Below are 23,686 nucleotides of genomic sequence, written 5' to 3'. Positions count from 1 at the left end.
CTAAGGATTTTTTTGTGCAGTACACGGAGCACACGGACTTTGCCTATATATAGTTTGTGGACATTGCATTAAGATTTTATTTTATGTTTGTGTATGTATAATGGACTTTTTATATTATTCAGGATTTGTGTGCATCACACAAAGCACTTTAATTATATATACATTATATATATTTTTTTTACATTATATGATATATGCATGAGTTATTAGTTTTATGTTCATTTTCTTAATTTATTTTATTTTTATTTAGCGCTGCACATTTGGTATATCAGTTTGTATTGTCACAGTGTGAAGTGTGGGTAGTGCTGGCAGCTATTTTTATTTACCGGTACTTGCATTTTATTTTTTATTATTTTTTATTTATTGAGTCTCTATTTATTTTTAGTTTTTTTATTGAGGTTAGTAGTGTGGCAGTTCACACAGTTATACCATATACATATACCATATTATATACAACGCATTAGACTTCACTTGAGTTGCCAAGATTTCCTCTCAGAGCTATCTAAGCCACCAAGCTGTGCAGGAATTTCCAGTCTTTTCAGTAGGGGGGAAAAAATAGGGACGATAGGACATCATTCCTCAGGTGCTCTGAGGAAAGTGGATGTCCATTATACCCTGTGGAACACCAAATAGACAGTCCCACACTCGGGACCCGGAACCACTGCAATTCCAGGTATTTTACTATGCACCGTGCACTGGTATTAGCCAAGCAGCCACTTTGACTCCAGTGTGTGCATATATTCTCCCTGTCCTCACAGCATCCCTGTCTGCTCTGCCCTCAAGGAAAGTGGATGTAAAAGCTTGCCGGTGTAGGATGTGTGCACTACTATGACTGAATCCCTCTATCCCAGATCAGTGAACTAAGGTACTTTGGGCTTTGTTAGTTACCCTCTTCCTGTCTCAGTCAGTTACTTGTTAAAGTGTGTCATCACATGGTTAAAGACCCTGGGAGGATCAACTATGTTTTTTTTCTAAAGATTGGCAAGTACTTGGTTTAAGGCGATGTGAACAGTGGTGGCTACATATCAACCGATATGTGAGTATGGGACCTAGTATTACAGATTATTTAAACTCTAATTTAAGTATTTATTAATACTTAAATATTCTTTATATTCAGTTATCTTGTACATCCTGACACCTGTGCCTATTTTGTGGCTGTCACCCAGCACCAGTGTCCCCAGTCATCACCTTCTTTTTGAGGGGGCCCTTTTTTGAGGTCACGATATCCCCGGCGTAGGTGAGCATTGAAATATTGTTTGCACTATATTATTGCCGAGTTCATGTATAGTTTTGTATACACATGCACACTTGTACCTTAAAACTAATAACTTGTATTGCATTCTAATTAAAGTATGTCTAACTAGAATTATTGAAGCTCCTGAAGCGACAATTCAGGTTGCAAAACATGTAGAGCGAGCACTTATTTTTAATCTATGAGGATTGTGGGAATTACCAAGAGGAATACATACAACTCAGTGTGGGCATTTTCTCAGTATTGCTCCACAGGAAGTATATGACTCAAGTTTATCCTCTAGGACAAACCACTGTGTCCAATATCTTTTTATAATCAATGTGTTGTATATGTATGAATTCTATGTGAACTATTAAAATGTACTATTTTTATACATGCCTACAAAGTCCATTGTTCCCAAATTTCAGCATTTATACTTTACCCAATCACCTATGCAAACATTTCAAAAGAATGACTTGCTAAGTGGTAAGCCATTGACTTATCAGGAGGTATCCCTACAATAAGGAAGCATGTAAGGAATTCTGAAGTAGATTTCTTATTCTTCTGATATCATAAGTACCTGCAGATCCATCTGTTTTTGGTGAGACTTTTCTGCTGCAAGCACTGCTTTGATGCTGAGAGAGGGAGTTTCCAGCAAGCCGATACTTATATCTGTCCAAAGCCAAAAATTCACTAAACTGGACGTGTTCATTTCGTTTTAGAGGGCTACCCTGATTAGACCAGCTCAGACGCTGCAGGTGGATGCATAAACACTGAGGAAGCTATTGGAAAGACAGAAACACTAAATTCAACATAAAAATAATAAAATTACAATAACAATATCAAAAAATAAAGATAGACTAGAATAAACATAGCAGACCAATCTATCATATGCCAGTTAATTGGCCTGTTTAAATTACCATATTTCCCTGTGTACATTTCCCCCAGTAAAGCCTGAAAAGAGTTTCACTCAAAGAATAAGCACCAATCAGCCACAACATTATAACCATTAACAAGCAAAATATCATTCATTATCTCATTACAATGGCATCTGAAAGTGGGTGGGATACAGTAGGCAATAAGTGAGCATGTCTTTAAAGATGATGTTCTGAAAGCAGAAAAAAAATTGGCAAGCATAAAGAATTTGATTGAGTTTGACAAGGAGCAAATAATAACGTCTAGATGACTGGGTCTGAACATCTCCAAAACTGCAGCTCTTGTGGGATATTCCTGGTCAGTACCTACCAAAAGTGGTTCAAGGAAAGAAAACCAGCAACAGGGTCATGGGCAGCCAAGGCTCATTTATACATGTGGGGAGTGAAGGCTGACCTGTTCCAATAGAAGAGCTACTGTAGATCAAATTGCTAAAACTGTAAGTGCTGGTTCCTATAGAAAAGTGTCAGAATATAGTGAATCACAATATGTTGTCTATAAGGCTGCAAAGCCGCAGACCGGTCAGGGTGCCCATGCTGACCTACGTCCACAGCCAAAACCACCTAAAATGGGCAAGAATCAATAGAAGAAGGTGGCCTGGTCTGATGAACTCAAGAATGGTTTGAGGAACAAAACAACCTCACAACATTCAGGACTTAAATGATCTGCTATTGATGGTTTGGCACCAGATACCATAGCATACCTTCAGAGGTCTCGTGGAGTCCATGTCTCAACGAGTTATGGTAGGTGGTCATAATGTTATGGCTGATCAGTGTACATTTCTTCACAACTCTCCGATTTCCAATCTAATGCACCTTATCAGTCCACAAGAGATATCCCAATGCAACTGATTTTGGTTGCTCACCTTTCCTAATTTCAACTGTTTAACAAAAGTAGTTTTCTGATCTTCTACTAGCTGCCCATTCGGCCTCTCCTGAGCTTGTAGCTGCAATAAAAGGAAAAAAAAAAAAAAAAAAAACACGACAACAAATGAGATTCTGCCTTATTTATATATTTTACTATTATAGGCATATAGCCAAAGCTATTTTGGCTGTACATGTTCTATGGATCACAGGAGTGCAGTCCGTTATGCACTATTGTGACCCGTTTTCAGCAGACAGCAGGCTGAAGCCCGCTGTAGTCTGACTTCACAAAGCCAGTCCAGGCTCTGAAAAGATCCCAACCATATGGTCGGTATATGCACAGAAACCTGGACTGGCACAGCCTCTCAGCAAGCTGCTGAGAGTCTGAGTCAGCCACTCCCCTCCACAGCTCAGCGCTCCAGTGAGCCTGACGGGAAGGGGGGCAAAGCAGAGAGCGGGTGACTTACAGCCCCAACTTTCTGCTTACTGAATGCTGAGAACTGAGCAATCAGCGATCTTTGATCGCTCCATCTTAGAGCCGGCGGGGGACAGATGCAGCATTGGATCGATGTACTGCAACCCTTGTGAATGTGAGTGCCCATACAATACACATTTTGATACTGTGTCTAACTTACTTTGGTACAGTTTTCACAGACAACATCCTTAACACTCTCTGTGGAGATGAAGTGTTGTAGACAATGGTCAAGTGTTAAATTACGACCCTGGTAAAAAAAAAAAATAAAGAGACTTTTTTTTTAAATGTAAAACAAATAAATTTGTTCATCAACACCTTCCTAATTTAGTCAGCCCTTATGAATTTTTAATCAAAGACAGAAAGTCTGAAAGAAAACCATTACTATTGAGCTCTTCATTAGAAAACCCACAGTGTCCCCAGAATTTTATGTCAATGGTAAACACTGCACTGAATGTTCATTTGTAAGCAACTGAATGGATTTTAAAATAAAATGAAGTTAACCCTAAACCATTATAGCTTCTCTTTTAAGCAACTTACCTCCTCCTCTCTCTGGCATTGCCGCCCGTGCCGCACGTCCCGCCCCACCCCAAGGTCATTTCTTCTGGCCCTTAGATTGTGCTCAGTCCTTTGGATTGAATGAAACCCTGAATCATTCAACCCTCAAGACTGTGGACATCTAGTTAGTGCCGGGTGTCACAGCAGATTCCCACACTCGAAGTATAACGAGACAGACCATAAACCATTACATTTTGCTTAAATTAAGTATAGCAGCATACCTACCCGTGCCCCTGAAGGTATACTCAACGACAGGCTGTCAAAGGTGTCATATCGCATAGGACTCTACACAAAAAAAATTAGCATTTACATAAAAAGCTATTAGACACATTGAAAAAAAAAAGCTATAATGCCACTGACAAAGGTAATGCTAAAACAATGATTGTAGCAAATTTACAATGATACATTCTTACCTGATGCTGACAGTTCTTGCAAATCATGTTACTAGTCAATCTTCCATGAAAAGGGTGGTGAGTTTTCCAATGTCTAGGAATAGGGTTTATTACTCCTAGAAGAGAATAAATTCTTACCACTTTTCCATAACTGCCAGCCATGCCATAAAATGATAGACAATCTATAGTGGCCAAAGTTAGCATGACCAAGTCCATGTAGGCTATGATCCAAAATCAAGAATAGAGTGCAATTTGCAGGCCCCAAAGGACTTTCCTAAGGGCAATATTGAGTACTTGCAACCAAGAACAATTATTAAGCAGAAACATACTTTGAGCTTGTTAAAAAGAAAACTATACTGAGTGTGTGGGCACTGTTACCTAATTTATGAAGGCAACAAAACAGCAATAAAATTCACACAGCAACTGTTTTAGCTGGACACAGACACATTCAGCAACAGTAAGCAGCAGACAGACAGTAACAGCAAACTAGCTTTTGAAATATTTCCAAAGTTAGAAATGTACTTTGTGGTCACAGACTGGCGGCTATTTGCCTTTAACACTGTAAAAGACAAGTCTGTGTTGTTATAAGTAGGGTTGAAGAACGGATACATATGCGATGTGATTGACTAATGATCTAAGTGACCTACAGCGTGAAAGCTGGCTGCAAGTAATGAGCCTTGCTGAGGACTGGAATAATTCTGAAGATGGAACTTCAGAAACAAAATTATCTATTACAGTGCAAAAAGATGAAAAAAACAAACAAACAAACAGGGAGCTCCACCATCTAAGTGAAGATTTTATCATAACCAATGTAAAAATAAAATGGCACTCACTTTAAAAGATACAGTGGGTATAGAAAATAACCCCCCCCCCCACCTCTTTTGTTGGTTTGCAGCCTGAAATTAAGACAGAACACAGACATTATTTTATACAGTTGTATTTACTCAGTGCAACTTATAACATCCAAGTGAAGCATATAACACCAACATGTCAGAAAAAGAAAAAAGGAATTGGAAACAAAATCACTGGAGTTGGAAAAAAGATCACTCCCCTCCTCCCCTCCTAAAAATGCTCTGTGAACTTAATCTGGAGTAGCTAATCACCTTCTCAACAACACACCAAGCCATCTGACTTTCAACTGTGGTCTTTTTAAATAGCTCAGTATGAAAGGAGTTTTCCTGGATGGTAAGGCACTGTCAAAAGATCTCCAGGATAAAACTTGTGGACAGGCACAAGTCAGGAGATGGATACAAAATGTCAAAGGCTTTATCAATGCCTAGAAGCACAGTGAAGTCTAGTATTAGGAAGTGGAAGGTATTTGGTACAACAGAACCCCTTCCTGGATCAGGATGTCGCTCCAAACTGGATGAAAGAGCGAGGAGGAAAATGATCAGAGGCTACCAAGAGGTTTACAGCATCTCTGGAGCAGTTGAAGGAATTTATGACAAAGTGTTCATGGTGTGCATGTGACAACAATATCACAAATTCTCCACAAACGTGGCTTGTATGGGAGGGTTGGAAAATAAAAGCCACTCCTAAAGAAAGGCCACATGCAGTCACCATTGAGCTTTACCAAAACACACTTTGAAGATTCTGAGGCCACATGGAAAAAATGTGTTTTAGTCAGATGAGACTAAAATTGAATTTCTTGGCCTCAGCACCAACCGATATGTCTGCAAAAATCCAATAGAGCTCATCATCCAAATAACACCATTCCTACAGCAAAGTATGGTGGTGGTAATATCCTGTTACGGGAGTGTTTCTCTGCAGCAGGGACTGGAGCGCTTGTCAGGATAGAAGGGAAAAATGGATGGGGCAAAATACCTTTAAATTCTTGAGGAAAATCTGCTGCCTTCTGCCAGAAAACTGTCAATGGGAAAAAAAGTCTACCTTTACCTTGGTTCACCTTATCAAAATGACAATGACCCAAAGCACACAGCAAAAAACAGTGGTTGAAGGAGAGAAAGGTGAATGTCCTTGAATGACCTAGTCAGAGTCCAGACTTAAACCCCATTGAAAATATGTGGAAGGACTTCAATCACCATCAAATTTAACGGAACTTGAGCAGTTCTGCAATGAAGAGTCTGCAAATATTGCAAAGTCTAGATGTGCAAAGTTAGTAGGGACATATCCCAACAGACAAAAGGCTGTAATTAAAGCAAAAGGTGGTTCAACAAAATACTGACACAAGGGGGGTGGATCCTTTCTCCAAATTATTCAATTTTTGAATTTCTTTAAATTATTTTCTGACATGTTGGTGTTATATCTTTGACTAGGATGTTACAAGTTGCATTGAGTAAATACAGCTGGATTAAACAAAAGGATGCAAAGCAACAAAATGTGGTAATTTCAAACTGGGTGATTCTTTTCTAAACCCACTGTAGGTAAAAAGGTACATCAGCTAGTCTGTGAACATCTGTACAGCGGTAGAATAGCCAGGTACTGCAGAATAACGTCCGAAAGCAGCTGTAATATCATGTAGAATACAAAATGGAAGAGTGGCCGGATGATGCAGAGCCGAGTCAGGAATAGGGCGGCAGTGAACTCACCGGTGGCCCCGAACTGGAAACTCAACAGAGGGAACTCAGTTTCTGGTCCTGGAGCCACTGGTACGTTCCTGCTGGCGAGTTCATTCCCGGGTGCTTCCTGGCTCAGCTCTGCATCATCTGGCCACCCTTCCATGGGTTACTCTGAATGATATTACAGCCGCTTCCAGGGGTTACGCTGAAGTACTTTGCTGTTCTCCACATGTATTCTACAGATGTTCATGGACTATCTGATGTGCCTTTACCCATCTTTTAATGCCAGTGCAATTATTTATTTTTCTCAAAATGTTTATTAAGTATTTTGAACAGACAAGTGAACATAACCGGATCCAAAGATAAACGTGCATGAATACAACAAGAGTACATATATGACAAAAGGCGGATTCAATAGGTATAGAAAGGCTAGTCAACATGGTAAAATTGTTCAAAATTCCATTGTAAGTAACAGGTCCAGGAGGATATATGTCATTCGTAGAGGTTAGCATTGTCCATGTAGGCGTTACATTACACGACAATGAGATTATGTTGCCAGAGTCCATGACAAGAATAATACAAGTAAAATAGATTTGTCCAACATGTTAGTTTTGTCGAAAAAGCCTCAGGCAATGAAAAGTACATTGACAATAAATGGAAGAGTAAGAAAAATGAGAAGGGAGACTCCGATATAGTCAAATCCTACAGAAAGAGGCGGTAAGAAGTGCAATTTTAATTTTATAATTGGTTATAATAAAAATATACACTTAGATGGTGGCACCCGGTTTTCTTTTTTTTTTATCTCTTTTCAGTTTTAATATACTCTGACTGGAGGAGCTGCAGCCATTTTATGGATGTCTGTATTTATGAACATTATGGGGGTTATTTACTAAAGGAAAATCCACTTTGCACTGCAAGTGCACTTGAAAGTACAGGTTGTTCTGCAGATGTAGCAGTTACAGGATTGAGACAAACCATTTACCGCTGACAGAGGTGATTGCAACGGTCAGCTTTTATTTGTGTAAAGCCTTTATCCTAAAAGAGGAAAAATGATTCTGGAATTCAGTTATTTACGAAAGGCAAATCCACTTTGCACTGAAAGTGCACTTGGAATAAAGCCGCTGTAGATCCGAGGAGGACATGCAAGGAAAATAAAAAACAGCATTTTAGCTTGCACATGATTGGATGATAAAATCAGCAGAGCTTCCCCTCATTTCAGATCTACCCCTTAGATTTACAGCAAATGCACTTCCAAGTGTACTTGCCTTTTGTAATAACCCCCTATATTTTAACTGTTATAAAATTGCTTTTTAAATTTCTTTTTTTCACCATAAAGTTTTTTTTTTACTAATCCATTGTTAAAAATATGTAAATATGATTTTCAATTGTGTGTGTTATTATGCACTTTGTATGTCATAGGTTGAAGTGTATTGTGTGGAAGCTTAAATATATTCTGCCAGGTTGGGCAGCAGACTGTAACTGTCCCACCTGACTTTGCTTCCCATTATTCTCATGAAATACCTATACATAAATAACCAAACATTGACAGGCTACCTTAGTTCAGTTGCCACGTCATTTCAGTTGATTTGTAAAGAGCAAAAGATTTCACAGGTTGAGCATTACCCACCTTGTGTTCTGCACTGAATCTGCTGTTCACAAACCTGAGTGACCTGCAATGAAAGTATTCTTGAATGGCTCTATACAATTTAAATTAGGAACATAAAATAATGTTTGTGCTTTGGTGAAATCTGTTGATCATAGCTAAACGAGACAGGCAGAACATGATGTGCCACACATTATTATTATTATTCTATAAATAGTAAAGCAAATAATAATTAAATCTGATTATAAAGAATTCTTACCTCCAAGGCATGAATGTCAAAGAGGTGTGGCACATGGGGATGACGATCTCTCTCTTCTTCTAATGATGATGTCAACACATGAAATAATTCATGTGCATCCTGTGTAAACAAAGAGCATGCCACATTATAAAAAGACCGTTTTTAGTCCTGTGTCAAAGACAAAAGCATCTGCAGTAACGGAGGCTGCTTTTCATTTTGGGGGCTTTAGGTTATTTTGGAAGGGTGCCGTTAAAGCAGGATTAAACTCCAGACCAAAAAAGTAACATGTTTCAGCTTACCATTCATTAGATGTAGTGGCTGTATTAGTTTTCATTTTTTAGGCTTTTCTTCCCTCCCACCTTTGTAGAGCAGCACTGTTAATCTGGGGGGGGGGGGGGGGGGTTGTTAGATGCACTACCAGATTTAGATACACTAACAAACTGAAGTTGAACTCCAGCTAACAATTTATAAATGGTTACAGAATCATTTTTCCTCTTTGGGATAAAGGCTTTACATAAATAAAGCTGACCATTGTAATCACCTGTCAGCGGTAAATGGTTTGTCTCAACCCTGTAACTGCTACATTTGCAGAACAACCTGTTCTGAAAAACTGATTTACTGGCTGGATCCCCAAGTGAAAATAAAAGAAAGAAAGCCTAAACAAGAAAACAAATGCAAGCATCACATCTAAAATTTGGTAAGTTGCAGAATAATAAATGGTTGCTTTTGAGTGTAATACTGCTTTAAACCGGTATTCTACCCACAACCAAAAAAGTAATATTATTGCAGCTTACCAATCCTTACATGTGGTGAATGCATCAGTTTCTTTTCTTTGGCTTTTTTCACCTGGTGATCTGGTCAGAAACACACCTCGAGTACTAGTGAGACACAACTATGGAGGAATGAACATAGGAAACACAGCAGACAGCAGCATTGTCAGTCTGGCAGAAGGGGGGGGTGGCAATTGGTGTTAGATGTACTAGAAGATTTTGAACCACTAACAAATTCAAGCCAAATTTCAGCTCACACTTTATAAGCAGTTACCGCAAATATTTGTTTTTCCTTTTGGGATAAAGCTTTCCATGAATAAAAGCTGATCATTTTAATCACCCCTTTCAGTGGTAAGTGGTTTGTCTCATCCATGTAAACCGATGCTTTCTGCTGGAGAGTCTGTGCTGTGAAAAACAACAGACTTGTAAGCTGGATTACCAGATGAAAACAGAAGAAAAAAAAAGCCTAAAAGAAGAAACTAATGCTGCCAGAAAAGGCAGTACAACCGGTCCTGTTGTATCAGGCCCAGGCCTCATCAGCTAAACAGGGGGTGCCGGGCAGCTTTATTGTTAATTTTTGCCTAAATGAATACATTGGATTTTACTAGACAACACCCCCACTCCTACTTGCTTGCCTGGACTTAAACTACATTTCCCTGAGCCCCATCACGTCAACAGAGGGACCCAGGAGGTGGGAGCAGAGAAGGGTTGTTTTTTTTTTTCTATTTTCGGGGCATAGGTGGATAAAATCAGTGATGCTGCTGCTGCGGTGGGTTGGGATGTGGAGGCGGGGTTAGGGGGTCCCATCAGGAAGGCTGTACGGGGCCCCATCATTTCTGGCAGCAGCCCTGAATGCAGCCAACACAACAAGAATTGGTAAGCTGCGATATGATAAAATGTTTGATTTGGGTTTAGTACTAAATCTCTTATTTTACTATTATACTATTATTTTGCTTGCTAAACTACTGTGTATCAAACAATTGCTATCTCTCTACATGCATGCGCTCCAGAAACAGCTGTATGCCATTCTTTATCTTTTCTTTCCCAATGGTGACAGCTACTGGAAAAATATTGACAGTGTCGTCACCATATAATAGAAAATGCTTCAACAAGGACCATCATGTTTGGATCTCAGGTTTTATTTTAATTAGAGCTGTATATTAAATGGACTGATTAGGTTTAGATATGCTTCAACTGACTACATATATAATTTAAAATTAAGTAAGATGATTAGAAGCCGGTCTGCTAAAGAAAATCTGCACATTTCAAGCAGCTGGCAGAGCAAAATATATCAAAGTGAAGTAGCACTTCAATCACCTGCTCTTCGAAAGAAGAAATTTGCCACCTGAATGTCCGAAGAACATCAAGGAGAGGACTGGCATCTATCACCTCTTCTTCTGCAGCCTCCTGGTTAGATAAAGCTAAGGAAACAAAAGTGTGTTAACGTTAAAAAAAATGAGGATTATTTTCTCAGAGTGAGCACTGCCTCCTGGGAGCGAGAGGAGAGGGATGCCTGATCACCAGCATTTCTGAAGGCTCCTGCAAAAGGAAAAGTTCAGTAGGGGTAGCATGGTGAATTCAGTGTCAGTGGGTAGGGGACTGGTCTAGCAAGTGAACGTCTCACTTTGGAAGAGATTTACCATGCCTGTTCAAACACATGATTTTTGCCCACAGCTGATAACTGAATATGAAACCACAGGCATTAAGGGATTTAGTGAAAAAACCTGATAGACAGCCCACAAAACAGCTTGGCTTTACTACGAGATTGTAAGCATTTAAAAAAATGAAAACTAAAACTCTCTCAATCAACATTAACTATTTCTAATTCTTATCTACTAGTCTTAGATAGGAAGGTATAATTTACTTGTCTAACTTTTTTTTTACAATTCGTCATTTGCTTCCTGGCTTCTGGCCTAGGCCAAAACGATTGCATACATCCCAGAAATCTTTATTTTTGTTTGTTTTTTCATCTGGAGGTGGGGTTTTCTCAGCTAAGCAGGCCCTGCCTGCATGCCTGAGCCAAGGACAGATGAATTCCAGAAAGTAAATGTTGCACAAATCATCTGCCCTTACTCAAGATGGCCATGCCTAGAAATTCTAGGGGGTATTTTTCAAATTAATTATTAAAGAAAATACATGTATGAGCGAGTTTGCTTTGAATATTAAAAATAAATTAAATAGCATTTTCAGTTTGTGGTGCTCAGATACAGATACAGTTAAAGTGGAAGTTCAGTCAAAATCTAGCTAAAGCTAAATTTACTCCCACCCCCATTCTAAGCCTATTCTATCTACCCTGTTAAAGAAAAGATGCCTATACTTAACTTTTTTGAAGCCACTCTGATCCGGTCAAATGACCGCTTCCTAACGCTAGCTTCAGTGTAGAGGTGGGGCATTTGTTGTCGGCTGCCCCATAGTAAGCCTATGAATGACATCCCTGCGCAGGCATTTTCAGCCATTGTCAGCTATTTCTACTCTACATTGAAGCTGTCTCTGAAGAGGCCATATGATCGGACTAGAGCCCCTTCAGAATAGGGAAGTATAGGTATATTTTCTTTCATGGGGTAGATAGAATTGTCTTAAAATGTGGACAGCAGCAGGTTTAGCCTTAGTTTGATTTTGACAGAATTTCCACTTTATGTTCCACTTGAAGCATGTAGTATCTGTGCTCCACCGGCTTTCACTCTTTGTTTCAAGTCAAATAATGAATAGAGTCTAATAAAAAACACCATATAATGAATAGTATCTAATAAAACACACCCTTATTTTTCACATTTCTATTTTATTGTAAACACGTGGCTTTAAAGGAAAAGTGCGAAATTAAAAAAAAAAACACAAGCGTATCTTCTCAACTACTGTATGTGGCTGCACCATTGGTCTGATGCTGCATCTGTCCCCTGCCAGCTTTAAAGTGGTTGTAAACCCTTACAACACACTTTGACCTACAGGTAAGCCTAGATTAAGGCTTACCTGTAGGTCCAAGAAATATCTCCTAAAACTATACGGTTTAGGAGATATTTGCCCGAAGAAAGGCACCGCTGTCTACGGCGCATGCGCCGTAGACAGCGGCGCGCAGGCGCACTGAGCGCGGCATTTCCAAGAACGGAGCTGCCGCGCGTGTCGGCTCCCATGCGCATGCGCGGGAGTGACGTCATCGCGGCTTCGCCGAATGACAGTGGCGGAGCTGCGAGACCCCACCAACAACATGGATGCGCCGGACTACAGGGGACAGCGGTGACATCGCTGGCTCCTGTGTCAAGTAAGTGACACATAATGGACTACTATGCGATGCATAGTAGTCCATTATGCTTTGCCTTTGCAGGGAATGAAAGAGGAAGTAAACTCATCAGGGTTTACTTCCTCTTTAAGACCGAGAAATTAGTGATCACATGATCCCTTAGTTCTCAGTCTTCAGTGAGCAGAGAATGTTGACTACAAGTCAGCGACTCTCTGCTTTGCCCTTCACTGGAGTGGCGCGCCGAGAGGCTGAGCCAGCTGTCGGTCAGGCATTTGGGTGGATTCCAACATTATTGTCATGATCCCTGATCAGCCTGGACTGACTCGGACATCAGCAAACAGCAGGCTTTATCTGTTGGCTAAATCTGGGTCACAGGAATGTAAAAATACGTGCACTCCTGTGACTGAGAAGAGAAGTATGGCCAAAAGAGCTTTGGCCATATTTCTCTTTTAAAGGATAAGTTCACTTTTAAGAACACGTTCCCCTAGTTTGTTGAGTGGAACTGCTGCAGCCTCTTCCTGATCCGGCACCTTTAGTGACAGCAAACCGAGGATCTTCTCCTTGAACTTGCGGGTACAATTTGTAAAAACATGGCCGTGCAGGGCTCTGCCTACCCAGCTGCGTCATTCATTCACAGCGGCTGGCGACTTGTAGTTTTCAATGAACTACCACAGCACTGGTGAGCGCTCCAGGTAGTTCACTGATGGTTCCTGTGTGTAACTGACTGTACATACGAGGTACAAGTAGACAGCTTACATTGACAGTCTGCCAGAAACACTACATTGCACCCGTGATTTGCTGATCACAGGTAGAATGCTTTCCAGGCTCCTAATAAAAAATAAAATAAAAGCACTTTTTTTTACCTGCAAAAAGACGTGCATTTATTTACTTTTTTTAAAAGGTGAACTTATTAAGATCAATTATGTTTAGTGAGAATGACATGCATTAAATAGGCATATAATAAAAATGTTAGCGCAAGTCTGGGAAATTTCCCTTTCTTGGTACCATGCTTGAGCTTTGACTTGCTGGATGATGTTTAAAGCAGTTGTAAAGATATAGATATATATATATTTTATAACAAACATGTTATACTTACCTGCTCTGTGCGGTACCCTGCTGGCGGTCTCGACTCCTTCTCGATTCTCCCCCATAGGAAGCTGCTTCTCATGTACGGTAGATGCAACTGCGGGCTCGCTTCCAAGCCAAGCTGTGTGCGTCCATTGACACACACAGTGTGGCTCAGTCCTGCACCTGCTTTCTACTCACAGGATTTGATTGACAGCAGCAGGAGCCAATAGCTCTCGCTGCTGTCTCAGAGCCTGTGAGAGAGGAGAGAAAGAGAGAGAACCAGCGATACTGCAGATGGGCACAGCGCTAGATTGATACAGGACTCAGGCACATATTTATGGGGGGGGGGGGAAGCAGTTGTGGAGGGAACAACTAGTGGAAGTTGTTTTTTATTAATGCAGGTAATAAATTAGGGTAAAAAAAATAAATAAAAATCCTTCTAGTTTTAGAACCATTTTAAGCAGACCTGGACAATAACAAGCTCTACCTGAACTCTAATCCGCTGCTTCAAAAAAAACACATTTCATAACCAACTGTCTGGCATTTGTCCCACAACCTTTGAACATTTAGAAATTTACAGAAGCAGGAGAGTCAGAACAGAGAGGTGCTTGGTTATAGTATAGATGCATTTGAGTTGTTTTTAATACCTTTTAAAAGCTGTAGTAAAGTACCAGACAGATTTCGAGGAGCGGTGTCTTTCTGTTCAAGCTGGTACTGAGAAGTAAACTCTTCAAGCCAACGAATAAATGAAGGACAGGCAGACAAACCTTGCAGCAAGGAATTCATGAAACAAGTGTTCCCCAAATTTAGTAACCCTGGCACCAGTCCTATGAATTAAAATACAAAAAGAACGATACATGTGCTCATTTCATATGGTACTAAGAATATAAAATCAAATGCTTTAAAAGAGAAGCTGGCAGAATAGAAATATAGGAAATGCCACTACTAACTTGTATTTGAAGGTATACACTGCAGGACTGTTCTTTTCATTGAAGGCTTAGCCCTGAGATCAGACCCCAATAACAAAGCAAATTTAGTTTTAGGGATAAGGGGAGGGTGCACACAACAAGGTTTTCAAGGCCACAAGCCATTGTGGTGTGCTGTGTTAGGCAGCCTATTAAAAATTAATGGGCTAATCACACCTTAATGCTTAAAAAAAGTTGCCGTTTACACTTTATGCAACACAGTGAGTTGTTATGTGCTGCAGTGGGTTGTGTAAGTGCATTGGAGCACCATTCAGAATGACTGCCACTGCAGTGTAACCAACACACATGAAGTGCTTCATAAAAATGACCTGGTAGAAACAGGCCATGTTATACTTTCCTGCTCTATGTAGTTGGTTTTGCAGCAGCCAGGATCCTCCTCTTCTCAGTGCCTCTTTATTGCTCCTGATCCCTCCCTCCTGTCAAGTGCCCCCAAAGCAAATGGCTGGCTATGGGGGCATCTGAGCTCCATGTGTCCATTCAGACATGGAGCTTCCGATTGGCCCCACACCCTCTCTCCCAATTGGCTAAATGACTTTGACAGCCATGGGAACCAAGGGAGCCGCTGTGTTCCAGCCAATCAGGAGGGAGATTCCCGGAGAGCTGAGGGATTCATGGACATCGCTGAATGGAGATGGGACTCAGGTAAGTATTAGGGAGGCTGCTACACACAGAAGCTTTTCATCTTAATGCAAAGAATGCATTAAGAAAAAAAAAAAAACGTCTGCCTTTACAACTCCTTTAAAACCTTCTGCCTGCACCAGACAATAAAAACAGGTAACAGTGATGTTTGGGCCAAGAAACAACTTGACTGCTACAAAAATCATTTTGTAATGTTTTTAATTCTATTTTTAAGGCTGCATTCACACCTAAGTGTTTCAAAGTCACATTTTTTTACAGCAGTTTACATCGATTTTGTTAAGTTCACCAATGTAAACAGCAGAAAAACGCATGTGATCTGCCCCAAAGAAGCTCATGTTCTTTTTAGAGCTTGGGGCGTTTTGAGGTGTCATTGAAATGAATGGGATTTTGCTTGTTGGGCGTTTTAAACTGTAGCCATCTATGATTTTGAACACTCTAAAAATAATTCAAACAGCAGTAAATATGGCAATACAAGGTGTGCTACAAAAATTTAAAATTTTAAGATTGTTTAATTGGCTAATTATTTTTCCCAGAAGTCCTCAGAGCATGGAGAGTTTAACAACGAGGCTGAATTCTGGGAGCCGTGACATCAAACTGTCCACTTTCATTGCTCATCTGTTTATGCTCCCAGGGAGCAGAGCAAAGGGTGTTTACATGCATCTTTTTTTACCAGCAGTATACAACATAGGTAGGAGGAGGGAGGCAACTATTTTAAAGCATACTAAACTGTAGTCATAAATGTAAGATAATCTGTACATGAAAGGTTTTATAAAAAAAAAAAAAAAAAAAAAAAGGAAGATACTTTTAACCACTTCAGCCTGGAAAATTTTAGCCCTTTCATGACCAGGCCATTTTTTGCTATTTAGCACTGCGCCAATTTAACTGACGACTACGCAGCCATGCAATGCTGTACCCAAACACAATTTAGCTAATTTTTGTCACACCAATAGAGCTTTCTTTTGGTGGTATTTGATCACCACTGGGTTTTTTATTTTTTGTGATATTATTATTATTATTATTATTCAGGATTTATATAGCATATGATATAAACCAGAAGACCAAAAATTTACCAACTAACTGCTGCTAACATCACCAGGGACATTTACACAGTGCTAATATACACTGTCACTGTACTAATGACACTGGATGGGAAGGGGTTAACATCTAGGACAATCAAGGAGTTAAATGTGTAGCTGATGAGCTTGTGCTGAAACAAATGACAGCACAGCCAGGGGGACCAGGCTCGCATGCTGGGCCCAACAGGGAAATGCAAATCACGTGTGTATATGTATATATATATATGATACAGCGGCGGAGCTGCCCTGACGTAGTATAAGTGCGGTGGGCAGTCCTAAAGTGGTTAAGTAACCAAATGCAACAACTCTTAAAGCAGTATTAAATTTAAAAGCAAACATTTATTATATTGCAGCATACCATTTCTTGGGTGCGAGGACTACATTCCTTCTTCTGACTTTCTTCTATTTTCACCTGGTGACCCAGCCAGTAAATCTGTTGTTCTTCAAAAAAACAAGCTCTCCAACAGAATGTATCAGTTAAAAAAAAAAAAAAAAAAAAAAAATGCACTTTAACCACTTTCAGACCGGACCATTTTGCTGGTAAATGACCAGAGGTCTTTTTACACTTTGGCACTGCGCTGCTTTAACTGGTAATTGCGCGGTCATGCAATGTTGTACCCAAACAAAATTTGCGTCCTTTTCTTCCCACAAATAGAGCTTTCTTTTGATGGTATTTGATTGCCTCTGCGATTTTTATTTTTTGCGATATAAACGTAAAAAGACCGCAAATTTTGAAAAAAAATGATATTTTCTACTTTTTGTTATTAGAAAAATCCAATAAACTCAATTTTAGTCATACATTTAGGCCAAAATGTATTCAGCCACATGTCTTTGGTAAAAAAAAAGTCAATAATTGTATATTTATTGGTTTGCGCAAAAGTTGTCACATCTACAAACTAAGGTACGTTTTCTGCAATTTACGCAGCTTTTAGTTTACGACTGCCTATCTCATTTCTTGAGGTGCTAAAATGGCAGGGCAGTACAAAACCCCCCCAAATGACCCCATTTTGGAAAGTAGACCCCCTAAGGAAATTGATAAGAGGCATGTTGAGCCCATTGAATATTTTATTTTTTTGCCTCAAGCGATTGAATAATGACAAAAAAAAAAATTTTTTTTTTTTTTTACACAAAGTTGTCACTAAATGATATATTGCTCACACATGCTATGGGCGTATGTGAAATAACACCCCAAAATAAATTCTGCTGCTTCTCCTGAGTACGGGGATACCACATATGTGGGACTTTTTGGGAGCCTAGCCGCGTACGGGGCCCCGAAAACCAAGCACCGCCTTCAGGCTTTCTAAGGGCGTAAATTTTTGAGTTCACTTCTCACTACCTATTACAGTTTTGAAGGCCATAAAATGCCAAGATGGCACAAAACCCCCACAAATGACCCCATTTTAGAAAGTAGACACCCCAAGCTATTTGCTGAGAGGCATGTTGAGTTCATGGAATATTTTATATTTTGCCACAAGTTGCGGGAAAATTACAAACTTTTTTTTTTTTTTTTTTTTTTCACAAAGTTGTCACTAAATGATATATTGCTCACACATGCCATGGGCATATGTGAAATGACACCCCAAAATAAATTCTGCTGCTTCTCCTGAGTACGGGGATACCACATATGTGGGACTTTTTGGGAGCCTAGCCGCGTACGGGGCCCCGAAAACCAAGCACCGCCTTCAGGCTTTCTAAGGGCGTACATTTTTGAGTTCACTTCTCACTACCTATTACAGTTTTGAAGGCCATAAAATGCCAAGATGGCACAAAACCCCCACAAATGACCCCATTTTAGAAAGTAGACACCCCAAGCTATTTGCTGAGAGGCATGTTGAGTCCATGGAATATTTTATATTTTGCCACAAGTTGCGGGAAAATTACAAACTTTTTTTTTTTTTTTTTCACAAAGTTGTCACTAAATGATATATTGCTCACGCATGCCATGGGCATATGTGAAATGACACCCCAAAATAAATTCTGCTGCTTCTCCTGAGTACGGGGATACCACATATGTGGGACTTTTTGGGAGCCTAGCCGCGTACGGGGCCCCGAAAACCAAGCACCGCCTTCAGGCTTTCTAAGGGCGTTACAGTTTTGAAGGCCATAAAATGCCAAGATGGCACAAACCCCCCCCAAATGACCCCATTTTGGAAAGTAGACACCCCTAAATTTAGGGGTACACTAGTGAGACTAGGTAATAAATGGCGGGTGCCCTGAAACTATAAAAAAATAACTAACCAACCAGCGTCACCTGTAACAGTTATATGGTGATCACTGGTGAAAGGGTTAACTAGGGGGCAATCAGGGGGCTTTATGCGGTAGTATATGGGGGTCCCTGGCGCTATAAAAAGCTGCGGCGAACCTAAATACCTACCTGCCTAACTAGCGTCACCTGTGACACTAATACAGCGATCAGAAAAACGATCGCTTATTAGGCTGGGTTCACACTGGAGCGATGCGGGAACGCCACGAATGCGCGGCAGGTTCCCGCATCGCATGCCTCCCGGCGGCAGTTCACACTGCCCTATGCGAACTGCTGGGAGTGTCAGTGAAATGTTACTGACACCCCCAGATCAGTTCGCATATCGCAGTGCGATCTGCAAACTCGGATCGCATGGTGTGAACACCCATGCGATCCGATTCTGCTGCGGGCCAAAAAAAGGGTCCCGTGCGAATTTGCGGCGGGTGCGGCGGGTGTGGCGGGTGCGGCCAATGGCTGAACTCGAATCGCACAGAGATCGGATGTGATTTGCACTGCAGTGCGGTGCGAATCACATCCGTTCTCATAAACCGCTGCAATGTGAACCCAGCCTTAGTGACACTGGCGACGGGGGGTGATCACGGGGTTAAACCTTTATTGGGGGGGTTAGGGGGGTACCTTAGAACTAAAGGGGGCTAACCCTAACTGCCCTAACAGTTATTAGTCACAAATGACACCCGCCGGGTGATCAGGGGGTTAAACCTTTATTAGGTAATAAATGGCGGGTGCCCTGAAACTATAAAAAATAACTAACCAACCAGCGTCACCTGTAACAGTTATATGGTGATCACTGGTGAAAGGGTTAACTAGGGGGCAATCAGGGGGCTTTATGCGGTAGTATATGGGGGTCCCCGGCGCTATAAAAAGCTGCGGCGAACCTAAATACCTACCTGCCTAACTAGCGTCACCTGTGACACTAATACGGCGATCAGAAAAATGATCGCTTATTAGGCTGGGTTCACACTGGAGCGATGCGGAAACGCCGCAAATCCGCGGCGGGTTCCCGCATCGCATGCCTCCCGGCGGCAGTTCACACTGCCCTATGCGAACTGCTGGGAGTGTCAGTGAAATGTTACTGACACCCCCAGATCAGTTCGCATATCGCAGTGCGATCTGCAAACTCGGATCGCATGGTGTGAACACCCATGCGATCCGATTCTGCTGCGAGCCAAAAAAAGGGTCCCGTGCGAATTTGCGGTGGGTGCGGCGGGTGCGGCGAATGGCTGAACTCGAATCGCACAGAGATCGGATGTGATTTGCACTGCAGTGCGGTGCGAATCACATTCGTTCTCATAAACCGCTGCAATGTGAACCCAGCCTTAGTGACACTGGCGACGGGGGGTGATCACGGGGTTAAACCTTTATTGGGGGGGTTAGGGGGGTACATTAGAACTAAAGGGGGCTAACTCTAACTGCCCTAACAGTTATTACAGTCACAAATGACACCAATGCAAAAAAAAAAAAAAAAAAAAATGACATTGGTGTCACTGTGACTGGGGGGCAGGGGTAATTGGGGGGGTGATCGGGGGGGTGTGAGTGTGCCTGGCATGTTCTACTGTGTGTGTAGAGTGTTGGTGCAACTCACCGATCCGCTCTCCTCCGTGTCGGAACGAAAAATACCGACACGGAGGAGAGAATACATCACTTCCTCTCCTGTGTTTACATTACAGGAGAGGAAGTGATGTCACGGGGGATTCCTATTCGTCGGGAGCGATCGCGAGGGGGTGGCCATGAACGAATGGCCGTCCCCTCGTCCGGGATCGCTCCCGCACGAATACCGACCGCCGCAGGCACCGGGCGGGGGCCCGATCGGGCCCCCGACCCGCGGGAGGCAAGGGACGTACATGTACGCCAATATGCCTGCCCGTGCCATGCTATCGACGTACATCGTCGTGCGGCGGTCGGCAACTGGTTAAGTCAGCAGCTACAAACACTGTAGCTGTTGACTTTTAAAGTGGTTGTAAACCCTTACAAACCACTTTGACCTACAGGTAAGCCTAGATTAACCACTTTCAGACCGGACCAATTTGCTGGTCAAAGACCAGACCACTTTTTGCATTTCGGCACTGCGTCGCTTTAACTGACAATTGCGCGGTCGTGCGACGTGGCTCCCAAACAAAATTTACGTCCTTTTTTTCCCCACAAATAGAGCTTTCTTTTGGTGGTATTTGATCAACAAAAATAGAGCGACAATTTTGAAAAAAAAAACGCATTATTTTTTACTTTTTGTTATAATAAATATCCCCCAAAAATATATAAAAAAACATTTTTTTCCCTCAGTTTAGGCCGATACGTTTTCTTCTACATATTTTTGGTAAAAAAAAAATCGCGATAAGCGATTATTGATTGGTTTGCGCAAAAGTTATAGCGTTTACAAAATAGGGATAGTTTTATAGCATTTTTATTAATAATTTTTTATTATTTTTTTTTTTTACTAGTAATGGCGGCGATCAGCGATTTTTATTGTGACTGCGACATTGTGGGGGACCCATCGGACATTTTTGACACATTTTTGGGACCATTGTCATTTATACAGTAATCACTGCTATATAAATGCAGTAATTCCTGTGTAAATGACACTGGCAGTGAAGGGGTTAACCAGTGGGTGGCAGTGTAGGGGTTAAGTGTTCCTAGGGGTGTGTTACTAACTGTGGGGGGGTTGGGCTTTCATTTAGTGAACACTGATCTCTGCTCCAATCACATGGAGCAGAGATCAGCGTCACTAGTTGCTAGGCAGAATGGAGAAATGTTGTTTACAACGGCACTTCTCCATTCGGCTGCTCCGTGAGACGATCGCGGGGATGGCCGCGGCGATCGAGTCCGCGGGTCCCGCGACCGGACTCACGGGGGTCCCGACCAGCGCAGCAAATTTAAAGGGACGTACATGTACGCCCATTTGCCTGCCCGTGCCATTCTGTCGACGTACATCGTCGTGCGCTGGTCGGCAAGTGGTTAAGGCTTATCTGTAGGTCCAAGAAATATCTCCCAAACCTATACAGTTTAGGAGATATTTGCCCGAAGACGGGCACTGCAGGCGCACTGAGCGTGGCATCCTCGATGTCGAGCATCTCGGCTCCCGCGCGCATGCGCGGGAGTGACGTCATCGTGGCTTCGCCGAATGACAGCGGCGGAGCTGCGAGACCCCACCGAGAAGATGGATGCGCCGAACTACAGGGGACAGCGGTGACTTTGCTGGCTCCTGTGTCAGGTAAGTGACACATAATGGACTACTATGCGATGCATAGTAGTCCATTATGCTTTGCCTTTGCAGGGAATGAAAGAGGAAGTAAACTCATCAGGGTTTACTTCCCCTTTAATAAGGACACTTACCTGTCCAGGGAGCCCGCGATGTTGGCCACCCGAGGCTGATCCGTCCATCGGATCGGCTGCCGGCGCCTCCATCTTAACGAAGGAAAACAGGCAGTGGAGCCTTGCGGCTTCACTTCCCATGTCCTACTGCGGATGCGTGAGTCATGTAAATGGCCCCATTGTTTTCTGGGACACACACGTCCCACATTGCAACGGTGCCGCTCGCCGAAGAGAAGGAAGCGCCACAGCATAGGAAGCAGCAGATTAGGAAGACTGCCTAGCAACAGCGGTTTCAGTAAGTTAAAAAAATGTTTGTTTTTTTGGAAATATTAATGTAATTTTTTTATTTTAAAGGTGGCCCTCCACTTTAAAGAGTTGAGATAAACCATTTCATGCTAGCATGGGTGCTTAAAATGATCAGTTTTTATTTACGTTAAACCTTTATCCCAAAAGGAAAAATGGAATTGCTGTAACTGCTTATATAGTGTTAGCAGCTAGTAAATCTAACCCTCCCCCCGAACTGACAATGTTGCTGTTCATAGGTGTCCCCATGCTCCTTCATCCAGAGTAGGGGCACGCTAATACAGGAGGCGTTTTACTGGCCAGATCACCAGATAAAAACAGATGGCAAAAATGAATGCAGCCACTGCATCTATTGACTGATAAGCTGCAATATAGTTTTTGGGTTTAGGCCGGGTTCACACCGCTGCGATGCGGGAACGCCGCGAATCCGCTGCGTTTTCCCGCATCGCATTACTCCCGCCGGCAGTTCACACTGCCCTATGCGGACGGCTGGGAGTGTCAATGATATGTTAATGACACCCCCAGATCCGTCCGCATATCGCAGTGCCATCTGCCGACTCGCACAGGAATCGGATCGCATGGTGTGAACCCCTATGCGATCCGATTCTGTTGCGGACCAAAAAAAGGGTCCCGTGCGAGTTTGCTGCGGGAGCGATGCGAATTCAGCCATACTATCTGTATGGCTGAACTCGCATCGCTACGGAGATCGGATGTGATTTGCGGTGCGAATCACATCCAGATCTCCCCCCGCAGCAGTGTGAACCCAGCCTTAATCCCGCTTTAAGCAAAGAGATTTTATAAACTGTAGTGTATATTAGATTTATCAAAATCTGTTTCTTTGGGCAACATGAGCTAAATTAGCTAGAAGTTAATTTCTACCTTTTTTGTGTTTCTTTCTGTCTGTGATTGGACCCCACAAGACATATATTCCAGCTGCAAGGGCTGCAGCAAAGCCACCAATCATACCCCAGTTCTTCATCATTTTACACCTGGCAGAGAAAAGAAAAGGAATAATGGAAACCATTAAAGCTGAACGCTACACGAATATAAAAGACACAAACGTATGCTAACAAACTAGCTTCTTGGCAGGTTAAGGCTAATCACTCACAATGGGAGACTTTTGACCAGGTTTGAGTGACACCGATCATGGCCTACCAGTATTGCATTTAAACTAAGCACATTTTTTTCTAAGCTGCAGCGTTTTTTAACCTTCTGGGCCCCTTGTCTGTAT

General features: G+C 41.9%; 1 protein-coding gene across 2 annotated transcripts in view; it reads right to left on the bottom strand.

Annotated features, from left to right (window-relative positions):
• Positions 1–23,686, bottom strand: part of USP30 (ubiquitin specific peptidase 30) — a 41,883-nt gene that overhangs the window by 7,063 nt on the left and 11,134 nt on the right. For both annotated transcript variants that reach the window (XM_077461301.1, XM_077461302.1), the window contains exons 2-11: positions 23,335–23,444; positions 14,530–14,709; positions 10,897–11,000; positions 8,831–8,929; positions 8,596–8,638; positions 4,471–4,565; positions 4,283–4,342; positions 3,663–3,749; positions 3,030–3,110; positions 1,812–2,013 (exon numbers count right to left, since the gene is read on the bottom strand). In XM_077461301.1, coding sequence (XP_077317427.1) covers positions 1,812–2,013; positions 3,030–3,110; positions 3,663–3,749; positions 4,283–4,342; positions 4,471–4,565; positions 8,596–8,638; positions 8,831–8,929; positions 10,897–11,000; positions 14,530–14,709; positions 23,335–23,444 — 1,061 coding nt within the window. The remainder of the gene's footprint in view (positions 1–1,811; positions 2,014–3,029; positions 3,111–3,662; positions 3,750–4,282; positions 4,343–4,470; positions 4,566–8,595; positions 8,639–8,830; positions 8,930–10,896; positions 11,001–14,529; positions 14,710–23,334; positions 23,445–23,686) is intronic.

The sequence above is a fragment of the Lithobates pipiens genome, unplaced genomic scaffold, assembly GCF_037356315.1.
Source record: "Lithobates pipiens isolate NorthernLeopardFrog02 unplaced genomic scaffold, aLitPip1_a1.2 Scaffold_3, whole genome shotgun sequence".
NCBI classification, from domain to species: domain Eukaryota; kingdom Metazoa; phylum Chordata; class Amphibia; order Anura; family Ranidae; genus Lithobates; species Lithobates pipiens.
The sequence above is the reverse complement of the archived record's forward strand: the minus strand, read 5'-3'. Positions and strand labels throughout refer to the sequence as shown.